This window comes from Loxodonta africana, chromosome 22 (genome assembly GCF_030014295.1).
Source record: "Loxodonta africana isolate mLoxAfr1 chromosome 22, mLoxAfr1.hap2, whole genome shotgun sequence".
NCBI lineage: Eukaryota > Metazoa > Chordata > Mammalia > Proboscidea > Elephantidae > Loxodonta > Loxodonta africana.
This window is the reverse complement of record NC_087363.1, coordinates 56,617,502-56,643,841: the sequence shown is the minus strand read 5'-3', so window position 1 is coordinate 56,643,841 and position 26,340 is coordinate 56,617,502. Positions and strand designations below refer to the sequence as shown.

At 41.2% G+C, this 26,340-nt stretch overlaps 1 protein-coding gene across 1 annotated transcript in view; it reads left to right on the top strand.

The window, feature by feature from the left end:
* GXYLT2 (glucoside xylosyltransferase 2) overlaps positions 1-26,340 on the top strand; it is a 106,929-nt gene that overhangs the window by 31,852 nt on the left and 48,737 nt on the right. Inside the window, exon 3 of the mRNA XM_064275011.1 lies at positions 6,160-6,291. Within this exon, the coding sequence (XP_064131081.1) occupies positions 6,160-6,291 (132 nt within the window). The remainder of the gene's footprint in view (positions 1-6,159; positions 6,292-26,340) is intronic.

Sequence of the window (26,340 nt, the reverse complement as noted above, 5' to 3'; positions counted from 1 at the left end):
CCACTCTCATTCCTCAAGTGGGTTTTGGACCTGAAACTAAAGTATCTGTGAGATCCTTTTTTAAAAAGTGCAATCTTAGAATTGTAATTTAAAGTAGACCCTGGTAGGTACTGTGCTCCTGAACAACTCCACCCAGAAGCAAAAACAGATCCCTCTGGGAGGGACTAACTCTCAGCCCAGGCATCAAAGAATGGAAGCCCACAATAAAAATAGAAACTGACAATAAAAAACCACCAAACTCATAAGGAAATAAGCTCCAAGAGAGTTAGGTAGGGGGGAAAAAAAAACCTTAGACGTTGGGTTTATCAGAGACCTTTATGTGTTTATAGAAATAAAGGAGGAAATTTTAAGTCTGATGAGGGAACAAGAGACAATCAAAAATGACTACAGAGATTAAAAAAAAAAAAAAACCCAAAGTATAACTTTAAAATGAAATAAAAAGCTTAATGAAAGAATGTTCGACCATCAAATTGACAAAGGTTAGTAGTAGCTTTTGATTAACTAAGAGATCAGACATAGACGCAGCAACTGGATAGAACAAAGTTTATTTGTCTAACAGATATAGAAAGATAGCAACACAATCAGGATTTGCAGCTGAAAAATCAGCCATGTGTCCAATAGCAAAAAGCAGGGCTGAGAGTAGGGTGAGGCAAACAACACGTGCCTTGGGTTAGCAATTTTGCAAACCTGAGAGTGAGTGCCTCCTTAAATTTTGTATGCTAAGCGCCTTGCTTGCCTCACTTAGTCCTGCCCTTGACAAACAAAGGTGTGATTTCTGTGTTCCCCAAAAGGGCCCAACGAGTGGACACACAGTTGCAGAGAGTGAGTCTGAATGAGAGAAGGGATCACATCAGACCTTCTGGAAGTTCAACTGCTCCCCTCCAAGCCCAGTATTATATGTGGAATTTGGAGAAGTTCTGCATGTTCGGCTAGTCTGGATTGTGCCAAGGAGCACCTCGTATGAGACAGTGGCCATCTCAGTGAGTCTTGGCAGTACAGAATCTGCAACATGACTACGGAGTGTCATTCTATACAGTATACAGCAAAGTATACAGGGAACACTAGACAGAACAGAATTCAGAATACTCAGAAACTCAGTTCGCATGTATTACCCTCAGCCTCTCTAGGCTGAGATCCAAGTACTGTCTTGAGCTTAGAGCTGCAAAACTAAGTCTGAAGAAGGACCAAGCATCCCAGACATCCCTGGGTATCATGATAACAGGCCATGAGACTGGCTCATGTGAAGTGTGTAGTCAGCAGAAAAGACAGAGCTGAAGGAAGAAGTAGTAAACTGGAAGATAAATAGAATGTGGCGCAAAGAGATAATAATGAGATGGAAAATGCCAAATAGGGATTAAGAAATAAAGATAGAGTGAGGAAGGCAATGTATTACCAATAAGAGTTCTAGAAGAGAAGATAAGAGTCTAGAAATGAGCAGCTACTAAAAGACATAATGGCTAAGGATAACCCAGAGATGATGGAAAACTCCACAGTTCTGATTCTGGAAACCTAGTGAATCCTAAGTAAGATAAATTGAAAGAAATCTGCAATTAAATATATCAGTGAAAATAGAACACTAAAGACAAAAAGAAAATCTTCATAGCAGTCAGAGAAAAAAGATGGCTTTCAAAGAAGGAATAATTAGAATGACAGTTAACTTCTGAACACAAATACTAGGAGACAGAAGACCATAAAATAATAACTTCGAAATGCAAAATGAAAATACTTGTCAACCCAGATACTATAGACCCAGTGAAACTATCTTTCGAGAGTGCATAATCAAGACAATTTGAATACATAACCCTAAGAGAGTTCCACTAAAAGAAGGAAATTTTAAAGGATATACTTCAAGATAAAAGAAGGTGATCCCAGATGAAAGATGTGAGCGGCAAGACAAAATGGAGAATAAAGAAAATGATAAACACGTAAGTAAAGATAAATAAAGATTGATGATAAAAAAAAAAATATCTAAGTTGTGGGGCTAATTTTAATAAAGCAGACTAAGCTAAAATACTAACAATTATTGTAGTTAAAGCATCCCATGGATCTTGTGTAATTTAGAAGTATGATAAACCTATTGATTAACTTTTGACTTTATATGCATGTTAAAATTTCCAGGATAAGTATGACAAATATAGAGTGCTTATCTTCCAAAACAGTAGAGGAAGAAAGGAGAAGGTGGGGTGGGAAAGAAAGAAATCTCAATGAGTTTTTAAAAAAATCAAGAAAGAAAAGAAAAAGAGAAACAGAAAAAGTGGGACCTAGTATAGGGTCGCATTGAGTTGGAATCGACTCAACAGCAATGGGTTTTTGTTGTTGTTGTTGTTACAGCATAAAATATATCCCTGGGTGGTGCAGCGGGTTTGCCCTTGGCTATACTGTCTCAGTTACCTAGTGCTGCTGTAACAGAAATACCACAAGCGGGTGGCTTTAACAGACAGAAATTTATTTTCTCACTGTTTAGGAGCCTAGAAGTCTAAATTCAGGGTACTGGGACTAGGTTGGCTAAGGGGGAAGGTCCTTGTTTCTTTTCAGCTTCTGTTTCTTGGTTCCTTGGAGATCTCATTTGGTATGGCATCCATCTTCCCTCAACTGCTTTCTTGCTGCTTGCTAAATCTGCTCTTTTGTATCTCAGAAGAAATTCACTTTAGAAACAGCCTACAGTAATATTGCCTCATTAATATAATAAAGAAAACTCTGTTCCCAAATGGGATTATAACCACAGGTGTAATGGGATTTTTGGAGGACACAATTCAGTCCATAACAGCTGCTAACCAAAAAATTGGCAGTTCAGACTCACCCAGCGGCATCACAGAAGAAAGGCCTGGCAAGCTAAGGTCTTCTCTATAACATGTGGGGTTGCCATGAATTGGAATCGACTCCACTGCAAAGGTTTTTTGTTTGTTTTTGGTAAAGCATAAAATAAGGTGGTAGAAAATAGATTCAAACATATGGAAAATAACATGTAAATGGACTGAACACTCTAGTTAAAAGGCATAGATTGCCAAAGGTAGACTGGCAAACCATTCTAGAAAACTGGAAGAAAGTCCTGGCAATCCCCTTCCCCAAGATCATAGCCACTGAAAACCCTATGGAGTGCAGTTCTACTCTGAAACACCTGGGATTTCCATGAGTCAGCTGGGTTGATACAACTGGGTTTTTTGCTTCTCAAAGAGAGGATACTAAAATTACAGAGCCACTGAAGCCAGTAGGCCATAGGAACACCCCGTAACTCCTTCCAGGGCCGATTTTGGGCTATTCTGCAGGTGGACTGGGTGCTTACGTCCCATGTCTGTTCTGATGAGTCAGTAGGTATTTATGACCTGGGTATTTATGACCGCTGTCAGTTCTGATTGGTTGGTGCCCTTCTTAGATCAGTAGTTAAATACTTTGACTAACACTTCTGCTTTCTCACTCTAAAGTTTCTTTCTCAGGTGCTCATCTCAAAATTGCAAACTTGAAGTGTTCCCAATAGGCATATTTTTCAAAAAATTTGATGTGATCATTTAAGCAACAGATGTACATTGTAAAAAAAAAAACAAAAAACAGTAAATTCAGAAAATTGTAAATAAGAAAAAAAAACATTATGCTAATACTCAGGGAGAGCAATTGTATATTTATTTCCATTCCTTTTTTTTTTATATCAGCATCAAAAATGGAATCATACTCTATGTTACCTTTTATATCATTGACACTCTTATTACTGAAATTTCTTCTACAACAGGAATTGGCCAAGTTTTTCTGTAAAATCCCAGATGGTAAATCTTTTAGGCTTTGCAAGCTATACAGTCTCCATTACAACAGCTCAACTTGGCTCTTTAGGGTAAAAGTGACTGACTACACAGTGGGTAAAAAAAGTGGGCGTCGCCCTGTTCCAATAAAATTTTTAATTATGGGCACTGAAATTTGAACTTGATATAATTTTCACGTATCATAAAGTGCTATTTTCATTTTTTCAATCATATAAAAATGTGAAAACTCTTCTTAACTTGTGGGCTAAATAAAAACAAGTAACAGGCTCTATTAGGCTCTCATATCATAGTTTGCCACTCAGTAGTTTCTACAACATCATTGCTCATGGCTGCATAGCATAGATGTACCCCACAGCTTATTTAACCTCTCTCTTATTTAGGTTGTTTCCAATTTATCACTGTTACAAGCAATACTGCAAAAAACAACCTTGTTATAAATCTAGGTGTACTTTTGGAATTTTTCCTTAGGATTAACTCTTAGAAGAGGAATTATTGTGGCAGTGGGTAGGTGTTAATTTTTGTTGTTGATGTTGTTGTTGTAAACGTAATATACGCAAACAAAGTAACATACTCACCGGAAAAGCTCTAGGGAATACAGAAATATAAACTGGGAACATGAAACCAACACCACCACCTCCAAAGGCACATATTTGTTTGTTTGTTTTATTAATAATTTTTATTGAGCTTTAAGTGAAAGTTTACAAATCAAGTCAGTCTGTCACATACAAACTTATATACACCTTACTACATACTCCCACTTACTCTCGCCCAGTGAGTCAGCCCTCTTCCTTCTTCCAGTTTCTCCTTTCGTGGCTGTTTTGCCAGTTTCTAACCCTCTCTACCCTCCCATCCCCCCTCCAGACAGGAGATGCCAACACAGTCTCAAGTGTCCACCTGATACAAGTAGCTCACTCCTCATCAGCATCTCTCTCCTACCCATCGTCCAGTCCCTTCCATGTCTGATGAGTTGTCTTCGGGAATGGTTCCTGTCCTGGGCCAACTGAAGGTTTGGGGACGATGACCGCCTGGGTCCTTCAAGTCTCAGTGAGACCATTAAGTCTGGTCTTTTTATGAGAATTTGGGGCCTGCATCCCACTGTTCTGCTCCCTCAGGGCTTCTCTGTTGTGCTCCCTGTCAGGGCAGTCATCGGTTGTGGCCGGGCACCGTCTAGTTCTTCTGGTGTCAGGATGATATGTCTCTAGTTCATGTGGCCCTTTCTGTGTGACCTTGGTGTTCTTCATTCTCCTTTGATCCAGGTGAGTTGAGACCAATTGATGCATCTTAGATGGCTGCTTGTTAGCAATTAAGACCCCAGACACCACACTTCAAAGTGGGATGCAGAATATTTCCATAATAGAATTTATTTTGCCAATTGACTTACAAGTCCCCAAAGGCACGTACTTTTAAAGATTTGGTGCATATCTGTCCAGATTTTACTCTGCATAAGAATATATATACTTTTTTCCCCTCTATGAAATAGAACTGTATTATATTTTTGCACTTCGCTTTTTTTTTTTTAACCTAACTACATATAATAAAGGTTTCCCCTTGTCAGTACATATAAATCTACTTTAACTGCACATTAGTCCGTTGTGGAGTTCTATCATAATTTACCCAGTTCCCTATTACTGGACGTTTAGTTCGTTCCTAAGTTTTGTTATTTTAAATTAGATTGTGGTCAAAGTCCTTTTAACTCTAATTTTGTTTTTTTTTTGTTACCGATTTCCAGATGGAAACTCTAGTGGCGTAGTGGTTAAGTGCTGTGGCTGCTAACCAAAGGGTTGGCAGTTTGAATACGCCAGGCGCTCCTTGGAAACTCTGTGGGGCAGTTCTACTCTGTCCTGTAGGGTCGCTATGAGTCGGAATCAACTCAATGGCACTGGGTTTGGTTTTGGTTTGGTTAATTTCCAGATTGCCCTTTTGGAAGTTTGTTCGAATTTATACCCACCTCAGCAGTGTTTAAGGAGCCATGGTGGTGCAGTGGTTATGTGCTTGCATGTTGACTGAACCCACCAGCCCCTCCACAGGAGAAAGATGTGGCAGTCTGCTTCAGTAAAGATTATAGCCTTGGAGCCCTATGGGGCAGTTCTACTCTGTCCTATAGGGTTACCGTGAGTCAGAATTGACTCAATGGCAGTGGGTTTTGTTTGGTTTGGGTTCAGCAGTGTTTATGCGCCAATTTCCCAACACCCTTGTCAACTTCGAATGCTTTTTTTTTTTTTAAATCATTGCCAGTTTGACAGAAAAAAATGGTCTTTTGTTCCATGGATATTAATTGTGGTGATGAAATTAGGCTTTCTATGTGAGTTGCCCGATTAATTTCCATTTGACCATCCAAAAGCTTTGTAGGTGTTTTCCTTATTTCTGGGGTTCTAATCGCCCTCCCCTTGCCTTCCATGTTTTTCAGTTACGACAGTGGCCTGACTCATATACAAAGAAGTTTGAGCACAAAATCTACCCCATCACATTTTCTGCCGGAAACCCTCAAGAATGGAAGAAATTATTCAAACCCTGTGCTGCCCAGAGACTCTTTCTTCCGGTAGGAACATCTGTTTTTAATAAGATGCAGGTTGGAAGAGAATTGCTTTTGGAAACATGGTGAAGTTGGCTGGGGTGTGTTTGGAGACATTATGCTTACAGCTGAAAATGTGTTTCTCTTGGGTTCTCTACTTCGTGCTCTTTGCAGTGTGCAGAAAGAGGGGCCTGTGTTCTAAAGGTTGCCTTTCCCAAAGACTGAGGCCTAAGCGCATCCATAGCAAGTCTTGGATTATGGGTCTTTGTGACTGTGGCTCCACTGTTTACTAGCTGTGTGAATCTCAGTAAATTCTCTGACTTCCCTAAACTTCCGTTTCCTCCGTAGGCTTGGCACATACCAAAACCAGACCAAACCCAGTGCCGTCGAGTTGATTCCGACTCATAGTGACCCTATAGGACAGAGTGGAACTGCCCCATAGAGTTTCCAAGGAGCGGTTGGTGGATTCGAACTGCCAGCTATTTGGTCAGCATCTGTAGCACTTAACCACTGCGCCACCAGGGTTTCCGGCTTGGCACATAAAAAACATAGATGGCCCTTAATAACTGTTAGTTTCAGTTATTATTATTTCTCTTACAATAGTAACTCCTACTAGATAGAGCCATGCCCAGGCGATAATTGAGGAAGAACTCAGAGTTCTGGTTCAGCCTTCCAGTATTGAATTTCTAAATCAAATGTTTTTTGTTTCCATTTTAAAAAATTCTAAATAGAAAAGTCACTTAAGATATATCAAAACTGAGAAATATCATTGAGCAGAGATTGCGACTTTGAATTGTGAATTGCAGTCTTGGCATTTGTGAGGGGTTCGTGCCATCAGTAAATATGTACTGAGCACTCATTGGTGATGGTGATATGGCGTTGGACAAGACAGCTATGGTCTTGCCCTCTTGGAGCTTGAGTCTAATAGGGTATCCTGTCATTGAACAAGTGATTAGAAATGTGATCAGTGCTGAGGTAGAGAACAGAGCCTCGTGGATGTGTATAGCTTGGGGTCCTGCCCTGGTCTGGGAGATGTGAGAGAAGATTCTCTTCAGGCATTGGCATTTAAGTTGGGACATGAATGAAGGGGGAGTAGGGGATACTGGCAACAAGGGCCTGGGGGATAATGAGAGGAAGGAGGGTTCCAGACAGATACAACAGTATGTACAAAGGCCCTGAGGTGGGAAGTAGTATAGTGAGAAAATAAAAGCAGGTCACAGTGACTGGAAAGTACACACTGAGGTGGCACTGAAGAGGTCGGCAGAGTCTGGAGTCTGCGGGCTCTATAGGCCATGTTGGGGTATTTGACTTTTGTCTTAAGGTCATTGGGAAGTCATGGAATGATTTTTAAAGAGTACACATTGCTTCATTGCAGTGTGGATAGTGGAATTGGTGAGGCAATTAATGATGACTTGGGCTATGGTGGGAGCCCTGGTGGCGCAGTGGTTAAGTGTCATCCTCTAACTTAAAGGTCAGCAGTTCAAATCTACCAGCTACTCCTCGGAAACCCTATGGAGAAGTTCTACTCTGTCTTGTAGGGTCACTATAAGTCGGAATCGACTCAGCAGCAACGGGTTTGGTTTGGTTTTGGGCTATGGGGATTGTCTTAGAGATGGATTCAGAGTCTGCTTGAGAAATAGAATTTATCAGGCCTCATAATTGGCTAATCCTAAGAGTTGGAGGGGGAGTGAGATGATAAGGATTCCACCGATGTTTCTGACCTGAACAACTATTAAAGCTGATCTGTTTGAAATTGCCAATAGTCAACCACGTGTGACCTACAAAGAAGGCAATTTTATATGGTTCAGCCTACTGAATGGATGATAGTGCCATGTGTTGAGATGAAAAAGACTGGAAGAAGAGCAGTTTTGGTAAGTGGGGAAGAGGAGTTCCATATGGAATGTCTTTTAAATTTTGAGATGCCTGGGAGATATCCAAGCAGAGGGAAATCTTATCATCTATTGGTCTGGAATCCCTGAATGGTGAGTAGCACTTTTAACGTTTCCTACGGGAACCTGTGAGAAGAGAAAGCTTGGTTGTGTTTTGGGTTCTGATCTGCTCTCCAAGCTCACCCCCTCACTAAATGACCTATCGTATACATGCTACAGATTATTATACATGTTTTGAGATGGGATTAATTGTATAAGGATGGGATTAAGAAAAGACTTTCTCAGCCCGGAACTAAGATCTCTAGGTTGGTGATATAACAACTAATTGCCACTTGAGAAGATGAGAAGAAATGTCAGGTTTCTACCTCCTGTCTCTGTTTTAGGTGGGGGGAAAGTATTACAAAGCCCACATTAATGTGAAAACTTGTCCCCCTAACCTGTCCAAAATATTAGCAACCTAGTGGGAACCATATTTGAATTTTCCCTGACCTTGAATTGTGACTTTATTTTCACTACTAAAAAAATAAAACAAACAAAAACCACTACATGATGGTTTTCATTCATTTCCAGCTAAGTAAGTGTTCTGTTTTGAATGACAAATGGATGCTGGCATTCCTTATCTGCTTCTGATAATGGAAACTAGCTCTTCTTAAAAAAAATAATAAAAGGAGATTACGGTTGACAGGACATTTATCTTTTCTCAGTCGTATATCATAATAGCAGATTATGAACATGGTATTTTTGGGCATCAGTGAGAGATGTATTGATCATCAGGGTAATTTGAAATAAAGTCTAGGTGATTTTTTCCTTGCAATTCATCTCTATAAAACCAAATCAAGTGTGCTGCTGAGACAGCACAGAGAAGATGGAGATACTAAAATGCAAGCATTCTAGCAGGTGGTCAATTGACTGAGCACCACAGTCTTACCCACTCTTTGTGAGGCTGTTGTCCACCCCAAACCTGCAGAAGAGACCTTTTCTCAGCTAAGATTTTACGTTCAGAATAAGATCAAAACACAGTTTTGTAGGTCAAGCCTATTAGATTCTCAAATATGTTGTTGTTGCTCTTAGGTGCCATTGAGTCAGTCCTGACTCCTAGTGACGCCATGTACAACAGAACAATACACTCCCTGGTCCTGCACCATCCTCACAATCATTGTTATCTCAAGTATGGTTAGTAGAATTCAGATCCCACTAAGTCAAGGTTTACAAAGTCCCAGAAATCAGTGGATGTTTATTTTTCTACTTCTATGAGTAATGTTCTAGTAGCAAAATTATAGTGCAAACTAAACTACAAATGGCTTGATTAAGCTCTCCAAGATGCATACTGCTTTCAGGTAATTCAGAAACTTAGAGTATTTAAAACAATATGCTGATTACAAATAAATCAAATCTGTTCATTAAATTGATCCTGGAGGACTTTTCCCTTTTTGCCTGCTAAAACTTTATTACATTCCCTTTATTACAAAAGCCTTTGCTTCTCTAAGAATAACTGAGTTTCATGAATTCACAGCACCACCCGGCTAATTAATTGGGATGTGTGAGATTTTGTAATGGATCTGTACATTTCACTACAGTTTGATTACAAAGACCAATCTCCTTAGTAAAAGTGATCCATTGGGGTCACTGTGAGTCAGAATCAACTCAGCAGCAGTGTGTTTGGACTTCGAGGTCTGAGAGAAATTTAAAACATGACAGAGATCAGTGGATGGCAAGTGGTACCCAATGTGATAATGTGAGATCAGTTAAGGAACTTTCCAGGCTTCATTCAGGGAGAAAAGTACTTTTCACAAAGATTTAATAAGCTCGTCTATGCGAAGAAATTTGGAAGACAGCTACCTGGCCAACCGACTGGAAGAGATCCATATTATGCCTATTCCCAAGAAAGGTGATCCAACTGAATGTGGAAATTATCGAACAATGTCATTAATATCGTAAAAACACAAGTAAAATTTTGCTGAAGATCATTCAAAACCAGCTATAACGGTAAATCACCAGGGAACTTCCAGAAATTCAAACCAGATTCAGAAGAGAACATGGAACCAAGGATATCATTGTTGATGTTAGATGATTCTTGGCTGAAAGCAGAGAATAGCAGAGAAGTGTTCACCGTTGTTTTACGGACTATGCGAAGGCATTTGACTGTGTGGATCATAACAAATTATAGATAACATTGTGAAGTATGGAAATTCCAGAACACTTAAATGTGCTTGTGAGGAACTTGTACATAGATCAAGAGGCAGTAGTTCGAACAAAACAAGGGAATACTGTGTGGTTTCAAGTCAGGAAAGGCGTGGGTCAGGGTTGTATCCTTTCACCATACTTATTCAATCTGTACGCCAAGCAAATAATCTGAGAAGTTGGACTATGTAAAGAAGACAGGGCATCAGGATTGGAGGAAGACTCATTAACAACCTGCATTATGCAGATAACACAACCTTTCTTACTGAAAGTGAAGAGGACTTGAAGCACTTACTGATAAGATCAAAGACAGTAGCCTTCTCTATGGGTTACACTTCAACATAAAGACAACAAAAATTCTCAGAACTGAACCAATAAGCAATATCGGAGAAAAGATTGACGTTGTCAAGGATTTCATTTTACTGGGATCCATGATCGACACCCATGGAAGCAGCAGTTAAGAAATCAAACGATGCATTGCTTTTAGTAAATTTCCTGCAAAAGACCTCTTTAAAGTGTTGAAAAGCAAAGATATCACCTTGAAGACTAAGGTGCGCCTGACCCAAGCCATGGTGTTTTCAATCACCTCGTATGCATGTGAAGGCTGGAAGATGAATAAGACTGAAGAAGAATTGACACCTTTGAATTGTGGTGTTGGAGAGGAATATTGAATATACCATGGACTGCCAAAAGAACAAACAAATCTGTCTTGGAAGAAGTACAGCCAGAATGCGCCTTTAGAAACAGGGATGGCAAGACTACATCTCACATACTTTGGACATGTTATCAGTAGAGATCTGTCCCTGGAGAAGAACATCATGCTTTGTGAAGTGGAGGGTCAGCAAAAAAGAGGAAGACCCTCAATGAGATGGATTGCCACAGTAGCTGCAACAATGGGCTTAATAAGCATAACAACAATTGCGAGGATGGTGCAGGACCGGGCAGTGTTTTGTTCTGTTTTATGTTGGGTCGCTATGAGTCAGAACTGGCTCGAAGGCACCTAACAACAACAACAACAAGATTATTTTAGTATCCCATGTCTTGGTTCCTCCCAACGTTTGCCATGAGCATCCACATTCAAGAGGTGGGGGTGAGAAAAAAAGAGTTAGGAAATATCAGGAGACACAGGATAAAATTGTTAGTAGTCCTGACCTGTAAATTTGTCCAGAGAGTTTTATCACTCCATATTGTCCAATAAACTTTCCCATCCTTTAATATTTCAAAGGATTACCACGCCAAATAAAAGCCTTAGATTACCTAGATTTTAGTAACACATAGAGGGCAATGATATATAATCTTCCCTCTTTTCCGTTTATGGGTCGTTAAGAAGACCCATAACTGGTTCCGGTGTTTGGAGACCTGTATGCTTACAAGTGATGTTCTAACGAGTTAGCTGTTGTTGGTAGCCGCCATCAGGTCAATCTAGGAAAACTGGCAGTTGTCAGAAATGAAATGGATCACAAAAGACCAATATCCTAGGCATTAATGAGCTGAAATGCACTGGTATTGGCCATTTTGAATCAGACAATCATATGGTCTACTATGCTGGGAATAAGAAATTGAAGAGGAATAGCATCACATTCATCATCAAAAAGAACAATTGAAAATCTATCCTGAAGTGCAACGCTATCAGTGATAGGGTGATATCCATATGCCTACAAGGAAGAACAGTTAAAACAAATATTATTCAAATTTACACACCAATGCCAAAGATGAGGAAATTGAAGATTTGATCAAACATAGACTCAAGATGCATTCATAATTATTGGTTATTGGAATGCAAAAGTTGGAAGCAAAGAAGGGTGGTAATTGGAAAATATGGCCTTGGTGATAGAAACAATGCTGGAGATTGCATGATAGAATTTTGCAAAGCCAATGACTTATTCATTGCAGATATCATTTTTCAACAACATAAATGGCAACTGTACACATAGACCTCACTGGATGGAAAACACAGGAATCAAATAGACTACATCTATGGACGAGTTGATAGAAAAGCTCAATATCATTAGTCAGAATAAGGCTAGGGGCCAAATGCGGAACAGATCATCAGTTGCTCATGGGCAAGTTCAAGTTGAAACTGAAGAAAATTAAAACAAGTCCACGAGAGGCAAAATACGACCTTGAGCTTATCCCACCTGAATTTTGAGACCATCTCAAGAATAGATTTGACACATTGAATACTGATGACCAAAGACTAAACAAGTTCTGGATGACATCAAGGACATCATAGAGGAAGAAAGCAAAAGGTCATTAAAAAGACAAGAAAGAAAAGACCAAAATAGATGTCAAAATAGACTCTGAAACTTCCTCTTGAATGTAGAGTAGCTAAAGCAAATGGAAGAAATGATGAAGTAAAAGGGCTGAACAGAAGATTTCAAAGAGTGGCTTGAGAAGATAAAGTAAAATATAAGGAAATGTGCAAAGACCTGGAGTTAGAAAACCAAAAAGGAAAAAAATCACTTGGCATTCCTCAAGCTGGAAGAACTGAAGAAAAAAGTCAAGCCTCGAGTTGCAATTTTGAATGATTCTATGGGTAAAATATTGAAGCATCAAAAGAAGATGGAAGGAATACACTGTACCAAAAAGAATTAGTTGAATTTCAGCCATTTCAGGAGGTAGCATACCATCAAGAACTGATGGTACTGAAGGAAGAAGGCCAAGCTGCAATGAAGGCATTGGCAACAAAAAACAAAAAACAAGACTCCAGGAATTGACAGAATACCAATTGGGATGTTTTAACAAACTGACACAGCACTGGAAGCTCTCATTTGTCTATGCCAAGAAATTTGGACGACAGCTACCTGGCCAACCAACTGGAAGAGATCCATATTTGTGCACATTCCAAGAAAGGTGAAATGATTGGAAGAGGGAAGTCAATCCTTCAAGCACAAAGGGGTCAATGGCTAGAAGAGCCAGGGGGTGCCTGGGGTGCAATGAATTATTTAATATGGCCCTTCTAGCCATGGTCTTTGTGGCTCACACACAATGACTGAGTAGAACTATGCAAATAAGGTATATGGAACTTGGGATGGTTGGGATTATGTGTCAGCTTGGCTACGCCACGATTTCCAGTGTTGTATGGTTGTCCTCCATTTTATGTGTTGTAAATTCTAATCTGCACATGTTAATGAGGCAGGACTGGTGTGGGTGTATTTTGAGTCACAGCCTTGCAGGAGGGTGTGACTCAAGTCCCACCCTTACTCAAGTTATGACCTTCCCTGGCCTACATCCAAGGTATGTATGTGGGTGCCCTGGCTGGGTGCTCTCTCTCTCTCCGTACCTGGATCCTGTGTCCAGTTCGTGATCATCTAACCTCCATTTCTTGGGACCTGAGCCAGAGGTCTGCCCTCTGACCTGCTGATTCTGGGATTCACCAGCCTCTGCAGCTGCACTAGGCCAACAGTAGGTGGCCTATTGTCTGACGTGATTTGTCAGCTTCTGCAGCCTTGTGAGCCAGCAGTCTGTGGCCTGACCTGCTGGTTTGGGTTCGTCAGCCTGTGGAGCCACATGGGTTGGGAGAAGCCTATGCCTGACTCATGGATTTGGGAGTTGCCAGCCTCCACAAATGCGTGAGCCATTTCCTTGATGCAATTCATGAGTTTTGTGAGATGTTGCACCAAATTACAGAACCCAAGAATGGGAGGGAGGATAGTACGGGGAGGGGTAGTAGCTGATGTTAGGGATGATGGAGTGGTACAGCAATTTCGAAAAGTTGGACATTTGGGACATCTTTAACCTCCATCTCATACCCAACCTTTAACCTCCACCTCATAGGAACCAGCTTTGTGCTGATGCTCATAAAAGAAATTACTCATTTAATAAAAATGGTGAAAGCATACAACCCTGACACACACCTTTCATGATTTTAAACCATGAAGTGTCCTCTTCTGTTCGAATGACTGCCTCTTGTTCTGTGTACAGGTTCTGCATGAGGACAATTAAGTGTTCTGAAATCCCCATTCTTCACAATGTTATCCATAATTTATGATCCACACAGGCAAATGCCTTTGCATAGTCAATAAAACACAGGTAAACATCTTTCTGGTATTCTCTGCTTTTAGCCAAAATCCATCGGACATCAGCAATGATATCCCTCATTCGATGTCCTCTTCTGAATCCGGCTTGAATTTTACGAGTCCAAAACAGTCATTAACACTTAGTCCTTGAGTAGGGCAAGAGAGTTGTAAGCGTGAGGTTACTCAGGTACTGGGCATTCTGGTCTGCTGCAGATGTACATCTGATCTGGTCAGATTCTCCAATATTTTGTCTAGTCTTCAACCTTTCTGGCTTCTGACAAAATTTAACTGAGAGAAGATTATTCCCTTGCTCTGAGCCTCTCTTGAAAAGAGTATCAACATAATGTTAGATTTCCCCCGCTGCATCACCCATTTATTTATAGCTTTACCTGCAGCTATTATTTCTCCTTCCATTTGTCATTTATTTTTACCCAAACATTTCCATGCTGGGAAGGAACATCAGGTTCAGCTGCTGAGCTAGTCCAGATTGCTGGTTGCAAGACCAGTCTAGCAACTGCCTCCTCCTCCATCAACTCCCATTCATGTTGTGTAGGGTTACATATGTACAACACTAGTTGGCTACCTTGCCCGCTGGCAATATGGCAGTTTTCAGTGTCAACTTCAATTTTGCCAGATGGAGGGAAGGTATAATCCATCCTATCAGGCTCTAGTTACAATCTCTTGCTTAGGAATCACCCCTGCTTCTGGCACCCGCAGCTGCATCCCTGGTCCTGGGACTGTAGCTTCTGGCAGGAACAAAGCAATTTTAGGTGATGTGGGAAGAACTGTACAGTAGCACCAGCATCCTCTCTCACCTGCTCTTCCCCAGATCCCCCACAGAAGCATAGGAATCTGTCCAGTGGTGATCCTACCTTTGTCTGCCTCATGTTGAGTGTGAGCACACAGTCATGAAGGTGTATGAACCAGCCTTTCACACCTCTGTCTCCTCCCGTTTTATATAAGAAATGTGTCAGTTGCTTATTCCAATTCTCTGTCAAACCATTCCTCTGAGGGTGGTATGTAGCATGGTATGTCCATTTAATATGATATTTCTTGGCCCATTGCCACACCCTGTGGACTATAAACTGTGTCCCTTGATCTGATGAAATATCACTCAGTGGCCCAAGTTGGTATAGTATCTTTTGTTCCAATTACCTAATGGCGGTGTTTTTGGCATTTGCATCTGTCACGGGATATGCGAAGCCCAATCCAAAGTAAGTATCTATTCCTGTGAGGATCCATTTGTAGCTACCTGGTGCCACCAGTGTCATTGGCCCAATATAATAAACTTGCCAGCTATATGCAGGGCCTTCCCCCCTTCCCCAGGGACTCTGCCCCATAGCCATCTGCAACCTCCGTCTTTCTTGCTGGCAGACGGAGCAGTCCTTATAGGCATTTTGAGTCTCAAAGCTTGTAAGGGGAACATGTCTGGACTCAGCCCATCTCTGCATTGCTGCAGGACACCTATGTCTGCTCATTTCATGGGCCCAATGGCCACCTCAAGTGAGCATACGAACAGGTCCACTAGCTGATTACAACAGCCTTCCGATCCAGGAAGGGGGGTTTTCTGATGGGCATTAACATACTCTTTTTTTTTTTTTTTTTTTACTCTAATGAGCCCCCTAAATTTCCAGAGAGCTTTCCATAGGTCCATGCCCCACATGAGGGTCCCTCAATAGTCCATTTTTCCATTGCCCATTTGCCTGACCACATAGCCAGGCTGTTGGCCACTGCCCATGCCAAATAGATTGGCTCTCACCGCTTGCAGTTTCTTCCATGAAAGCTAGGAAGACAACATGCAGTTCAGCCTATTGAGCTAAACTGTTCCCATCTTCTTCAATCAGAGCCTTTCCTTCTGCTGGTCTTAATGCAGCAGCTTTCCACATCACATATTGTCTGTGTACCCTAGAACTGCCATCCATGAAAACCAATCAGCCTTCTGCTGGTCAGCAGAAATTTGTTCATAGGGCACTGTCCATGTACCATTGGGCTCTGGCAGCTTCTCAGATGATTCCAGGGTAGAACCTATGGGAAAAGAGGCTACTTGCTCATGGATATGGTGGGTGCCTCTCTGCGTTCCCACAGTAGATGTTCTTGTATGAACAATTTCCATTTTATTATGGAACGATTTTGAGCAGCACCTCCCTTATTAGCTTGTTTCTCTGACATCAATCAAGACATTAGGGGTATTTCAGGTCTCATGATGATTTTGTGTCCTTCTGTCATTGAGGCAGTCTCAATCAACGCCCAATAGTAGGCGAGTGATTGCCTTTCAAATGGCGTGGCTCATGCTGCGGCATCTGGAAATATTCTAGTCCAAGATCCCAGTGGTCACCGTAGAGCGGCATTCTCAGGTTTTTGCCATAAGCTCGTCTGCATAACCACGTGAGGCAGACACCTCCAAAATCATGTCTGAGTGTGGATTATAAGGTAGGGAGAGTGAGACTGCTCTTTGTCATTCAGAAATAGCCTGCTGTTACTCTGGCCCCCATTCGAATGCAAGTTTCTTCCCAGTGGTTTTATCCCCAGATGTGGAATAGGTGTTCTCCAAAATCCAAATAAACCAACCAAACATTGGGCCTCCTGCTTAGTCTTCAGGGTAGGCAGCAACAGTAACTTATTCTTAGCTGCCTGTGGAATGTCACGGGTGGCTCCTGCCCAAGTCATTCCCCCAAATTTTACCATTTGGGCAGGGCCTTGGATTTATTAGCCAGCCTCTGCTAGGCATGAGGGCCACCATTGTATTCAAATCAGCCCTAGCCTGTTCTTTGGTGTTTGGCGTTAACATAATATCGTCAATTTAATGTATCATTACACTTGATCTTCACCAAGTCCAAGTCTCTTCTAACCAAACTGTGGCAGTAAGCTGGTGAATTCGGGTAACCCTGTGGTAAATGAAGTGAACGTAAATTGTGATCCTTCCCATGTAAAATCAAATTGCGGCTGGCTTTTTTCTGAGGTTGGGATGGAGAAAAAGGCATTTGCAAGATCAATCACTGAATGCCAGCCTCCTTTAGCCTACTGTATTTTTTGCACCATTGGTACCACGTCTGGAACAGCTGAAGCCACAGGTGGCATTACTTTATTTAGGCCTCCATAGTCTACTGTCAGCCTCCATGAGCCATCTGCTTTTTCACAAGCCATACAGGGCTGTTATACAGAGTCTTTTTTGGCACCAACACTCCAGCGTTTAGCATGTCTTTAATCGAAGCAGTAATCTCCTTTTGTCCACCAGGTATCCTGTACTGTTTCCAATTTACAACCTGAGTAGGTTTGGGCAATTCTAATGGCTCCCATTTGGCATGTCCAATCAACACTGGCCTAAGGGCAGACTTACACGCCTTAAGTTTTACAATATCAGGTAGAAGGAGTGTATCCCAGTTAGACATAATATCTATACCAATAATACATTCAGGTAAGGGAGGTACAACTACTTCATACAAGATCTGTTTAACTCTTCCAATTCTCATCCAAACTTTCACCTTAGTTCCATAAACCATTGCATCCCCATATCCACCGACTCTAAACTTAGACCCCTTCAAGGTTTTATTGACAGGTTTTGGGATTACGGTACGTTGGGCTCCTATAGTCCAGGAGCCCCAAGAAGGTTTCTTTCCCACCCCCAGGCTGCTTCACGCACACACGTGCATGTGCCTCAGGTCCCCTGCTGGGGGCTGGACCAGAAGATCCTGGTCCCCTTGTCAATTGTTATCTTGATCTAATAGCTGAGGCTCTGCTTCAAATGGTCCCAGGTGGAAATTCCCATCATTAAATATCTCCCCACTGGGGTGAATAGAATGGACTTGTTTCATCTTCCTTAATATTGGTGGACCGGCAGGAGTTTCCATGGGTCTGCCCAACCACCTGTAGTGCTATATTGGAGGCTTTGTCTCAACTCCATCAATGTCCACTATGTTCACTTCATTTTTTAGTAACCATCTAAAAATCTCTGTCCTGCTGGGGTAAGTTCTTTCCCCATTGCCTCTTCCCATTCTGCTATGAATCACCCTTATGTTTCTTGCATCTGTAAGACCCACGTGGGGAACCTGTGCCAACAGATCCAACAAGGCTTCTTGGATTGTTGCTTTGTTTTGCAGTAGCAAGGTTACATGGGGTGCCCATGTAGAGGGGGCTCCCTTGATTACCATATCTGCTGTGACCTGTGTAAGGGGCATACTATTGGATGAACACCCGGATCATCCTAAAGCCATTCCAGCATGGCTCGTATAAGCAGCACATCAGCTGCTTCCTCTGGAGTGTTCCATTGGGTATTTAGAGGAGGAGAGGGGAAGTTTCCCTTCATAGGGTAAACAAGTCTCACTGCAAATTTTATCAAGGCCACCAGGCTGACCTTCCCTTCGGGGTTAACCTGCTGTGTAACTGTATCTTATATCATCATTCATGGTTATTCTGTAGTGAGTTGTGAGTCTTGCATCAACCCAGACGTAACTCTTCCATTACACAGCATTCAAAACCAAAGGCGCTGCCCCTAAATTAGTCGCTGTCACAATCCGTTTTAGTAACAGTTCCTCAGGAAGCTGAGGATACCAATCTACAAACTGAAGCAACTCCTTTACACTATAGCCCCTGGTTTCTGTAGTTTCTCGGTTTTGCCATTCCCCTCACGGACTACTTTCTTGGTGACCAGCAGCGTAGGGGAGCTTTCTGTTGTTCTCACACCATTTTTCCTTTCTGGGTTGGCCCTGAGACTATGGTTGTAACTCTGACCAGACCAGATCTGGGCTTAGTTCAGTGCTAAAATCAACCCTTTAAATTCTTTTTCCCTGCCATTGCAGCTATTACTGATAATAGAAACCTAGGAATTGTATCTCTGGTACTTTCTTTATCACTCTGTGTTTCCATATGCATTCTACTAACCAGTTCCTATGGAGTGGGATCCACCACTCCTAAATCCCATGAATAGCTTTTGCCTTGGGTAACTGAATGCAGATTAACAGCTGCTTCAGTCCATGGGTGCTTTTTATCCCATCCAGAAAACAAAAGTTTCTCATTCTCCAGTTTAACCCCTTTTTTCCAAAACCACATATTCCAGTGAGTCTGGACCATTGCAGTGAACCCACCATTCTGACACCATCTAAGTGAATAATTGATTTTATAAGGATCAGCACAAAGCTGGTTCCTGTGAGGCAGAGGTTAAAGATGTCCCAAATGTCCTACTTTTCCAAATTGCTGTACCATTCCATCATCTCTAATATCAACTATTTCCCCTCCCCCGAGTACTCTCCCTCCTGTCTTTTGGTTCCCTAATTCACTGAAACATCTCAGAACTCAAGAACTGCATCAAGGAAACGGCTCACGCAGTCGTGGAAGCTGGCAATACCCAGATCCGTGGGTCAGGCATAGGCTTCTCCCAACCCACGTGACTGCAGGGGCTGATGAATCCAAACCAGCAAGGTCAGACCACAGGCTGCTGGCTCACAAGGCTGCAGAAGCTGGCAAATCAGGTCAGACTAATAGGCCCCCTATTGCTGGCCTACTGCAGCTCCAGAGGCTGGGGAATCCCAGAGTCAGCAGGTCAGAGGGCAGGCCTCTGGCTCATGTCCCAAGAACTGGAGGTTAGATGATCATGAACTAGACACGGGGTCCAGGTACAGAGAGAGAGCCCCGCCAGGACACCCACATATATACCTTGGATGTAGGCCACACCTCAGGGAAGGTCTGAACATGAGTAAAGATGTGACTCAAGATACATCCCACACCAATCTTGCCTCATTAACATGTAGAGATTAGAATATACAACGCATAAAATGGAGGAGAGCCATACAATACAGGGAATCATGGCCTAGCCATGTTGACACATAACCTCAACAATCACAGGCTCCATGTACATTATTTGCATAGTCCCACTCAATCATTGTGAGTCACAAAGACCAAGGCTAGAAGGACCATATAAAGTAATCCATTGCAGTGCACATATTCAACCTGTATGCTCAGCAAGTAATCTGAGAAGCTGGACTATATGAAGAAGAATGCTGCATGAAGATTGGAGGAAGACTCATTAACAACATGCACTATGCAGATACACAACCTTGCTTGCTGAAAGTGAAGAAGACTTGAAGCACTTACTGATGAAGATCAAAGACTACAGCCTTCAATATGGATTACACCTGAACATAAAGAAAAAAAGTCTTCACAACTGGACCAATAAGCAACATCATGATAAAAGAAAGATTGAAGTTGTCAAGAATTTCATTTAACTTGGATCCACAATCAATGTCCATGGAAGCAGCAGTCAAGAAATCAAACAACGTATTGCTTTGGGCAAATCTGCTGCAAAAAGCTCTTTAAAGTGTTGAAAAGTAAAAACATCACTTTGCGAACTAAGTGATGACTGCAAATGAGGTGCATTTTCCAAAAATCAAACCTAGGTAACCTGCATGGAAGGCAAGACCCTACCATTGAATCATCAGTGCCTCATAGCCACTGTATTAGGGAGCATTTAGTGGAGAAATAAATAATTTGAGATGTGTAGAGGCAATATTGTATAGTGGTTAAGGCCACAGGCTCTGGAGGCAGCCCAAATATGTTCATACTTTGGTTCTACCACCTACCACTTTGTAACCTGGGGTAATAGCTTAACTTTTTTTTTTTTTTGTCAATCTACTCACCTATAGAATGGGGATAAGAATACATGTTACCTATCTCATAGTGTTTTGAAAATTTAAATCAGTTAATACATTTAACAGCCTTAGAAATAGTACCTGGCCCATATTAAATGTTAGCCGTTATTTTTTATTATTATTGCTATTATTATTAGGTCTGATAAGTGGCATGAAACTACTGAGATCCTGAACTACTTTCTCACAAGGCTCTTACTCTTGGTAAATAGTAACAAACATGTTTTCATCCAATTGGTCAAGCCATAGCCGACACAGACCAGTTGTAATATGCCTCAGCTTATGACATCAGATACACTGTAGGGCACTGTCTCTCTGATTGCAACATAATTTCCACACTAGTAGTTCTGGAACTAATGAGCCAGTGAAAACCCTTTGGAGCACATTTCTGCTCTGACACACATGGGGTTGCTGGGAGTCAGAGTTGGTTAGTTCTGGACCTGAAGGATTGTTGTGTTTGCTATGAAGCATGTTATAAGAATCATAATAGCATGTGTTGATTGCGTACTGACAGAATTCTGTGGTTGCAGGCAACAGAAATTGATTCAGGCTGAGTTAATCAGAAAAGGTCTTGATTGAAAGGACGTAGGGGGCTTTCAGAATCCCAGGAAGCTTGGCAAAAAAGGCTTGCGTCTGATCAAAGGTGGCAAGCAAAACACTTGTATTTCTGTTCATCTTTTCCCGAAACTATATTCAAATTCACAATTAAAGCTTATTTTAGAGCATAAACCTTCTATTCTAAGACAAAGAGAACAGGAGACAGTGGTAATGAAAGCCTGAAATCTATGTGTGTGTGTGTATATATATATATTTTTTATTGTACTTTAAGTGAAAGTTTACAGTTCAAGTCAGTTTCTCATACAAAAACTTATACACACATTGTTATATGACCCTACTTGCTCTCTCTACAATGTGACAACACACTCCTTCTCTCCACCCAGTATTTCCTGTGTCTTTTATTTTTTTTTATTCAACCTGCTTCTGTCCCCCTCTGCCTTTTCATGTCATCTTTAGACAGGAGCTGCCCACATAGTTTCATGTGTCTACTTGAGCTAAGAAGCACATTCCTCACCAGTGTCATTTTATGTCTTACCGTCCAGTCTAATCTTTGTCTGAAGAGTTGGCTTCAGTAATGGTTTTAGTTTTGAGCTAACAGAGAATCCGGGGGCCATGACCTCTGGCATTCCTCCAGTCTCAGTCAGACCGTTAAGCCTGGTCTTTCTACTAGAATTTGAGGTCTGCATCCCACTTGTCTCCCGCACCATCCCTGTTATGTTCCCTGTCAGGGCAGTCATTGGTGATAGCTAGGCACCATCTAGTTCAGGTCTCAGGCTGATGGAGTCTCCGGTTTATGTAGCCTTTTCTTTCTCCTGGGTTCTTATTTTCCTTGTGTCTTTGGTGCTCTTTATTCTCCTTTGCTCCAGGTGGGTTGAGACCAATTGATGCATCTTAGATGGCTTCTTGCTTTCTTTTAAGACCTCAGGTGCCACTCACCAAAGTGGGATGCAGAACTTTTTCTTAATACACTTTGTTATCCCAATTGACCTAGATTGTCCCCTGAAACCATGGTCCCAAGACCCCTACCCCTGCTACACTGTCCCTCGAAGTGTTTGGTTGTAAAAGCCTGAAATATATTTTGAGGCTTAGTCAGCTGAGACCACTATATCTTTAACCAGCAGTGAGAAAAGCCCAGAAACAAATTATTTACATGAAAAAATCCCAAAAGGTCAATGAATTAGTGATACCAGATACCTCTGGAAGTGGCAGTGAAGATGAGGTTAGAAGCAGGACGTCTGTTTGCAAGGTTGTTTCAGAAAGAGTTAGGTCCTATCCAGATTGCCTGCCTCACACCGTGTAACTGGGACTCTGCCTCTCCTTTCCCTGGAGAAAAGACTGGAGATTTAGTTTCTAGAAAGGGTAAAGCAGAGGGTCTCTGGACTCAGGAAATCCAAGCACCATTGAAGGCATCATGTTGAAAACATGAGGTTCAGTTGAAAACCTTTATACTGAAAGTTGAGACCACAGCCCCCCCCACCCCATATAACTCCCAGAACCTGCTAGAAAAATGATGTCTTCCAAGAAAGGGGTTGGAAAACATCTCTAGGGATTTAATGACACTGACACCAGGGGGTTCCTCATTAAAGTGCCCTAGCCAGATCTGCCTACACTGAAATACCCAGCTAACAGGCCCCCTCCGCATGCTTTCAGACAACTCTTAACTATGAATGGAAAACAGCAATCACTAGATATTTGAAAAGACCTTCTAGTAGGAATGACAGAGATCAAAACAAAGACAGAGAAAACATCAATTTAGAAGAAATAATTTATGCACAGTGAATAAAACTTCTAGAAAATTATCACTAGTATTCTCAGAGAATTAAAAGAAGATATTGCATCTGTGAAAGAAGCATAAGATTCTATTTCTTAAAATGAAACATTTAGTGAAGAAAAAAATCAGCTCTTGTAAATTAAAAGTGTGATAGCAGAACAACTCAGTAGAAGAACTGGAAGAGAAAGTTGAAGAAATCTCCCTGAAAGTAGAGCAAAAAACAAACAAAAACCAAAGAGATGGAGGATAGCAATGAAAAGATCAGGAAATTAGGAGAGAGATTTAACATCTTAATAATTGGAGCTATGGAAAGAGAGAACAGAGAAAACAGAGGGTAGGAAATCAACAGAGAAATTAGAAAAAACAAAATTTCCCAGGACAAGAGAATATGAATTTCCAGATTGAGGGGACCCACCAACAGATTAAAACATTAGATGTAAAAAGATACACAGAATCAAGCATATGGTTTTAAATCTCCAGAACAAATAGGGAGAAAAAGATAAGACTGTCAGAAAGGAAGAAAAAGGTCACATCCAAAGGATCAGAAATCAGAAAGACTTTAACTTCTCAACACCACCAGTGAAGCACTAAAATATTGAAGCAATACCTTCAAAATTCTGAGACGTTATTTCCCATCTAGGATTCTATACCCAGCCAAACTACAAATCGAGTATATGGATAGAATCAAGACATTTTCAGATAGACAGAATTCTAAAAATATTTACGCCCCATGATTCCCGTCTTAGGGAGCTACTGGAAAAGGTGCTCAACTCAAATGAAGGGGCACCATATATTTACTCAAATAATGCATGCATTCTGTGTTTGTTTGCCAGCCATACTGCCTGCCCAAGTGTTTTCTTAAGAGCACTATGCCAATTTTTTTACATGTTGCTGTAAAAAAATTTAGCATAGCACACTTAAACGAAAATACCTGTGGGGGAGGGCGTGGTTGGCAAACAAACGTAGAATGTGCATATTGTTTTTGTAAAGTAAAATCCAGGCCACCGGTAATCCGGTAATCCCACATAAAAGAGACTTGTAGGGAGTCTCGGGAAGGGAGATACTAGCTATACGGAATCCTAACTAGAGCAAATCAGGAATCTCTGGAAGAAACTTTGATAAACATACAGAAAACAACACAAACAAACCAATAACCACAGTAAAAAAGACAATTATTAGCCCTAAGGAAAACAGAGTTGTACAGAAGGGAAAATTATCTTGGTTTACTTCCTGGCTTAATTGGAAATAGTGTTTACACAGCATTATAAGATAACATTGTATGTTGATCTAAATAATATTTTTATATCAGTATATAGAAATGGTAGCATGTGGGCATATGTGTGGTGGGGGTGGAAGTTTGTGTGAAAGAGAGCTAACTCCTCTCCCTCCAGGGTAGGAAGTCAATAGATAAGGCCTTTTTCTCCAGTTATGAGGAATAGCCCACCAGTGAGCCTTGAAATCACTGTAGTAGGTTATGATCAGCTTTTTAAATAATGAAATAAAGTAGAATAGGATATAAATCAATGGGAGTCCATTGGATATTGTAAGGACAAATATTAGTTTTGAAATTTTTGTTTCTGTTTTATCTATTTATATATGCATATACTAGGATCATGATGGAAATGTATTTCTAAGTGTGAATTGCACTTGAAAATAGTGTGAGAAATGCTGCTTTAAAATACATCTTCAGGACCCACTACTGAAAGAGGAGGAATGGATGGTAGGTTTAAAGACCACCAGGTGTCCACTATGCTTATCATATGACAAGATCTGTAAGCTTATGATTTCACTAACTCTTCACAACTCTTGGAGGAATGTACTCTTTATATCTATTTTACAAACGAGGAGAGCGAAGTGTAGGGAATTTAAGCCATTTCCCTGGGGTAAATCTTAGAACCTGGATAGAAGCCCAAGTGTTTCCTATAATATGAAATAGAATGGTATTCTTTGATATTTCTTGTGCGTTATGAACCCTAAATAAGTGCCAGAGCTCTCTAAAGTGTTCCCCCAAAGTGCTTTTGGAATATGTCCTTGAGCCATCTATTCTTCAGCTGTTAAATGGGTGTAAGGGAAGTACATGTCTTTACTTAGACTCACCTGTTCAGGGAGGTAGTTATATTTTAAACTGTCCCCCTCTTCTGCTTTATTTCCCCCTAGACTACCATCTTCAAAGTTAGAATACTACAGTACTTTTCATTTATTTATTATTTTTTTTTAATTTTGGGGCTTCCTTCACTAGCATGTAAGCCTAATGAGGGCAAAGATCTTTTATCCATCCCAGGGCTTTTAACAGTTCATTGCATATAGGAGCAGAAGGCATTCTGTCAAAATATGTGGATGGATGGATGGACAGACTTATAAAAAGGGCTTTAACAACTGCTTCAAAACATAGTAGAGAGGATTTCAAGACAAAATTCTTAGAAAAGTTCCCAGCCTTGAACCCCGTGTATACTCAGTAAATGTTAGTGGAATTTGATTCTCCAGCATAAGAAAAGGGGAAAACATTCTTTGAAAACGAATCCAACTCGGGTGAAGAGCCACAGTTCCCTGTGACTCGATGATCTTGTTCTTGGCAATGTCCTAGCAGGGAACACGTCCTCTGGGGAGGCGCCATCTGACTTAGGAACTAAACTCTGCTTTAAATGGCAGTTGCCATGGCTAACAGTGTGTCTACACCAACAAGGAAAGATAGTGTGTACTTGCTGGCTGGGATTATAACACCTGATAACAGGAGGAAGCAAGCCAAAAGGAAAGATGGAAGCAGATGGAAGATCTGAGAGAGCCATTATCTCGGAATGGGCCACAGAAACCGGATACCTTCAGTTACGCAAGGCCTGTGGAAAGCATCCTGCACGCAGATATAACAGTTGGCCACACAGCTGAGATGATGAAATCAAAGACTAAACACAAGTTTGATGGGCCATAATTTTAGGAGAACCATCCTGAACAAAGGCCTCATTGACTTGCCCAACCCAGAGGCAATCTGAATCTTGCCTTCCTGAAGATCAAAGATTAAACCT